The 5,468-nt window shown below is 60.3% G+C and overlaps 1 protein-coding gene across 1 annotated transcript; it reads left to right on the top strand.

Moving 5' to 3' along the window:
- Positions 1-866: 866 nt before the first annotated feature.
- Positions 867-4,206, top strand: PEF1 (penta-EF-hand domain containing 1). Its single transcript, XM_040587889.1, has 5 exons — positions 867-935; positions 1,055-1,229; positions 1,831-1,986; positions 2,520-2,663; positions 3,220-4,206. The coding sequence occupies exons 1-5, from the start codon at positions 915-917 to the stop codon at positions 3,447-3,449; spliced, it is 726 nt and encodes a 241-aa protein (XP_040443823.1). The 5' UTR covers positions 867-914; the 3' UTR covers positions 3,450-4,206.
- Positions 4,207-5,468: the final 1,262 nt, after the last annotated feature.

The raw sequence follows: 5,468 nt of genomic DNA, 5'->3' as shown, positions 1-5,468 counted from the left end.
CCCCCGCGCCTCCGCCTCCTCCATCGGCCACGGGCCAGATCCCCGCCTCGTCCCCAGCTCTGTCCCCATGTCCCTAGCCCTGACCCCAGCCATATCCCCAGCCCTGATCCCATGTCCCCACTCCTGTCCCCAGCCCTGTCCATGCAGCCAGCCATGCTCCCAGCCCTGACCCCATGTCCCCACTCCTGTCCCCAGCCCTGTCCATGTAGCCAGCCATGTCCCCAGCCCTGACCCCATCTCCCTAGCCCTGACCCCAGCCATCTCCCCAGCCCTGTCCATGTCCCCACTCCTGTCCCCAGCCCTAGTCCCATGTCCCCACTCCTGCCCCGAGGGACACTGCTCTGCCCAGCCCTGCAGCCCCCACCCAGCACACAGGGCCGAGGCCACCTTGACCGGGGGGATGGTGCCCTTGAGCCCCCCTGCGGCCTTGGGCCTGATGGGGGGGGGTGTTCCTGGGGGATCTCAGCCCTGATCCTGGGGAGATCCCAGCCATGATTTGGGGGGATCCTAGACCAGTCGCTGGGGAGATCCCGGCCCTGATCCCAGGGGATCCCAGAGCAGCTCCTGGGAAGACCCCAGCTCTGATGCTGGGAGGATCGCAGCCCTGCTCTTGGGCTGATCCCAGCCCTGCCTCTGGGGAGATCCCAGTCCCACTCCCAGCGGGATGCCGGTCCTGATCTTGGGGGGTTCCCGGCCCCGCCCCCGGGGGGATCCCGGCCCCCCCCCCGAGCGGCCGCTGCGGGACACTCCGCGCCCCACCACGCTCCGAGCTCGGCGCCCCCTGAGCGCTTCCGGACACGCCCTTCCGGCGCGACACTGCGCCCTTCCTGCCGCCCCGCCCACCCGCGCTCCGCAGCCAATGAGCGCGCGAGGCGACAGTGACGGGGGCGGGGCCGGCGGGCGGTAGCTGTGCGATGGCGGCGTACCCGGGGCAGGTGGGGCCGCGGTGGGGCCGCGGTGGGGCCGGGGGGCGCGGAGAGCGGAGCGGGGGCCGGGGTGAGGGGCGGCGCACGGGCCGGTACCGGTGGCACACCGGGCTCTGTCCCGTCCCCAGGGCTTCCCCGGCGCAGGACAGGCCCCCGGCGCGCCCCCGGCCGGCCCCTACCCCGGGGGTCCCTACGGACAGGCCCCCCCCGGGGGTCCCTACGGACAGCCCCCCCCCGGGGGTCCCTACGGACAGCCCTACGGCGGCCCCCAACCCGGGCCCTACGGAGGGGCGGCTCCCGCAGGTGAGTGGGGGGGGTCCCTGTGGGGTGTACCCGCCCCCCTGGGTGACCCCGGGACGGGGGTGCGGGGTCGGGGGTGCGGGAGGGTCCCCCGGCCCGGCCCCACCGGTGTTCCGGCCCCGGTCCGTGCCAGGAGGGCTTGGCCTGGCAGCCCTCGCTCGGCTGAATTCAGCGTGTAAGTGAAACCGAAAAGTCCCGGTTTATTATTTGGAAACCCCGAGGAGGAGCAGGAGGAGGAGGAGCAGGAGGAGGAGGAGGAGGAGGAGCAGGAGGAAGGTGCCGAAGAGCCGCATCCCGGAGCGCCAGCAAAGAAACTTCTCAGCCACGCACCTGCCTCCAGGCCCGGGCCGGGGCTGGTGGGGCGGCAGCGCCGTGGGTCGCTCCCCGGTCCCACGCTGCACCCGCAGCCTGACTCACGCCTCCCCCTTCCCCGGGCCCTGTAACCGGTTCTCCCGGCATCACCCGGCTGGAAAAGCTCCTTAGCACAGAGGTGCTGACAGGCTCCTGGGTGTTGGCTGCATCCCTGTGAGCCGTCCCCAGGGCCGGAGCAGCCAGCAGCCTCTCTGAGGGAGGTGGCAGCTGCTGATGGCCTCCCCCCGCACAGGTAATGCCCCCCCGGGTGTGGACCCGGAGGCCTTCACCTGGTTCCAGGCGGTCGATGCCGATCACAGCGGGTACATCTCCGTGAAGGAGCTGAAGCAGGCACTGCTCAACTCCAACTGGTCAACATTCAACGATGAGACCTGCCTGCTGATGATAAGTGAGTCTGGGCGCTCCTTGCCCTCCTGCTCTTTAAGCTGATCCGTTTGAGACGTGCCTCAGTCGGGGTGAAGCCCGGGCTGCGTTCCCCTGTTACCTGGGCATCCCTTGCCTGAGCAGCTCTCTGGAGCGAGAGCTGAGCAACAGAGCAGCTCCGAGCACCCTTTTGGTGGAGAAGATGAGGCAGGGGGGTAAAATGCTGCTTGGGAAAGGGAATCCAGCTCTGCATGAGGCCGAGTGAGCCCCTGCTCCCGGAGAGGTAGGGAGGAAAGGGAGGGAGAGTGTCGGTAGAGAGCCAGAGTCACCCCGTTCGCCTGCTGGCCCCAGCATTGGGGTTTGATGCCATTTCCTACCAGCCTGCTGGGGATGGTGTGGTCCTTGTTGATGGCAGTCCTGGTGAGGGAGGGCTTTTGGGGCCAGAGCAGGGTGCCAGGGAGCCATGGCACAGATCATGGGCTCTCTGAGAGTTTCTACAGCATGTCCTTGCTCTACTCCTTACTGCGCTGCTGCTGCTCTTCGCTCCTTCCTCCCCAGACATGTTCGATAAGACCAGGTCGGGACGCATAGACGTGTATGGCTTCTCAGCTTTGCTGCGCTTCATCCAGCAGTGGAAGAACCTCTTCCAGCAGTACGACAGGGACCAGTCAGGCTCCATCAGCTTCAACGAGCTCCAGCAAGGTGGGCAAGGGGCAGAGACACCAACCTGGCCCTTACCGAGCTCCTCGGGGATTGCTGTCTGGCTCTGCTTGGTGTTTATTTCCAGCCTGGTCTGGTGACTCCTGGCACCGTCCCTGCAGCAGGGCTGGGTGTCTCTGAGCTCCTCCCTTGCAGCCTGGGCTGCGGTCCATGCCTGTTGCTGTGCTGGTACATGCAGTGCTGGCTAAACCGGCTGTGGCAGAGCTGGTGCTGAGTCTTCCCATGGGACAGTTCCTTCCTTAAGGAAACCTAAGATGCCCCCTCAAATGGCGTGTGGGTAAAGCCTGTTTTTCGGGAGGAGCTCTTGGGTGTGTGTGTCTGATGAAGGGGAGAAATGTCTGGAATTCGTGCCTTGGTTTGGTTCCTCCCTCTGGAGAGCCCTGCCCGTGCACACCCACAGCTGAAGTGAACACCGTGAGGCGAAGTGAACACCGTGAGGCGGTGGGAGACAGGGGGGTGTGCCAGCGCAGGGGAGAGAGGGCACAGCCTCTCTCCCTCCTGTCAGGAGAGTTTAATCTTGAGTGTTTCTTGCTCCCAGCTTTCTCCCAGATGGGCTATAACCTGAGCCCCCAGTTTAGCCAGCTGCTGATGGCCCGCTACGCCCAGCGATCCTCCAACCCCAGCATCCAGCTCGACCGCTTCATTCAGGTCTGCATGCAGCTCCAGAGCATGACCGATGCTTTCCGCGAGAAGGACACGGGGCTGGTGGGCAACGTGCGGCTGAGCTATGAGGACTTCCTCACAATGGTTGTGACTCGCATGATGTGATGCTCTCGGCGGAGGGCTGGGAGCTGGCTGGGAGCTCTGCGGGGCTCTCTGGAAGCAGCAGCCATCCTCAGCCTCATGCTGGGATGTGGCTGAGCCTCCCAAAGAGTGAGCTGTTTGCCCGGCCAGCTTTCCAGCCTGCTCCTGAGTAGCCCACAGTGCTGCTGGGGCCCTCCCAGCTTCAATTCCCTGTCCCCCCTCAACGGCAGTGGGTGTCTCCACGCCAAACTGGAACCCGGTTCTGGGGCCATGCCACAGGGTGGGACAGCCAAACCAGTTGCCTGTGCCATGCCTCCCAGGGAGTGCTTAGATCCCTTGCCAGACACAAAATGATATTTCAATCCCACCTGCCCCGTCCCTCTGCTTGGCGGGATGTCTGCAGTGGAACAGCCCTGTCTCAGCACACTTCTGGAGGTTCTCTGGTGACCAAGAGCTGAGCCTTCATTAGAAAAGCAGAAGGAAGGGCACAAGTGATGGCAGAGCTCATCCTTCCTTGCCTCGCAGACTGCCCCTCCTTGCTGGGAGCACGTCCAGTCCCTCGGCCGTGCTGGAAATGCTCCGGCTTTCCCGGGGTCTGAGCCCTGTTTCTCTCCGGGCTGCTGGAATGGGCCACATTGCTGCTGCAGTCCCACACAGATCGTCAACCTCCCTCTTGTTGCCAATCTCTGTTTTGATTCATATCTTGCCTGCTGGAGCCAAACTCAGAAACAGTTTAGAGCTTATTTTTACAGCGTTTGAATTAAAGGCGATGTGCACTGGCTGTGGAGTGGTTTGTGTTCACAGAGCGGCTGGTGGGGACACTGCCCTGCCTCCCGTCACCCCCCCGGGGCCAGCAGCCACGCTGGGTGCGGGGTGGGGACATGTCCTGTGCCTGTACCCCTGCTCTGGGTGCTGCTCTCAGGGCTCGATACACTTTCCTGGAGTTAATTCTTACACATTTTGTGTCAGCTTACAGAAAATAAGGTGCTGGCGTCTCTTGCTGAGCTACGACCAGGGATGTAAAGATTTGACCAATGCAAAAGTTTTTTTTTCCTTTGGTTTTAGAATGAAGTCCAGGTGATTATCCTTTAATTGGCCTCACTGAGAAATCTCTGAGATGCTTTTTGAGAGACACGTTGCTATATTTGAAGGAATTTTTAGGTAGGAAAGTAGTTAAAAGACCCAGTAACTTACCGGCTGCTTTTAGAAGCAACAACCAGATGTGTTTTCCTCCACTTCAGCCAAAGGCAGGACTTTTTGTTCTGGAGCATCACTCATCGTTCCAACAATATTTCTCATCGTCTTCTGTCAAGTCAGAGCTGCCCAGCCTCTCGAGAGGAGAGGTTTAAAGCACAGGCGGTGGGGGCTGGCCCCCCCCTCTCCCGTACTGTCACCCATGCTGTGGCTGTCGGCACCCGTGCAGGCTGTCAGCACTCCTGGGCAGGGCTGTTGTGCAGCTGCAGGGATGACGGTGGGGTTGTGACCCCCGCCAGTGAGTCTGTGTATGGGTGTATATGTGTGTAGATATATATATAAATACCCAGAGAAGTGTCTCTGTATAGACAGACACCCCTGTATACACACATCCACCCTTGTGCATATATAAATACACAAATCCACACCCTGTGTGTATGCATCTGTACACAAACACCACACGCACACACGCGCTTACTGACACTGTGTGTATATGGTGTGTGAACATGTATATACACACGTATAGAGAGAAAGGTGTGTGTATATATACACACAGTGTGTATATATACACTCTGTGTGTGTGTATATATATATATATGGGGTGTGTGTATACATACAGTGTGTATATATACACTCTGTGTGTGTATATATATATATACGGTGTGTGTGTATACACACAGTGTGTATATATACACTCTGTGTGTGTATATATATATACGGGGTGTGTGTATACACACAGTGTGTATATATACACTCTGTGTGTGTATATATATATATACGGTGTGTGCGTATACACACAGTGTGTATATATAAACTCTGTGTGTATATATATATACGGGGTGTGTGTAT

This window comes from Falco naumanni, chromosome 3 (genome assembly GCF_017639655.2).
Source record: "Falco naumanni isolate bFalNau1 chromosome 3, bFalNau1.pat, whole genome shotgun sequence".
In the NCBI taxonomy this organism is placed as follows: Eukaryota; Metazoa; Chordata; class Aves; order Falconiformes; family Falconidae; genus Falco; species Falco naumanni.
This window is presented reverse-complemented; position numbering and strand designations above follow the sequence as displayed.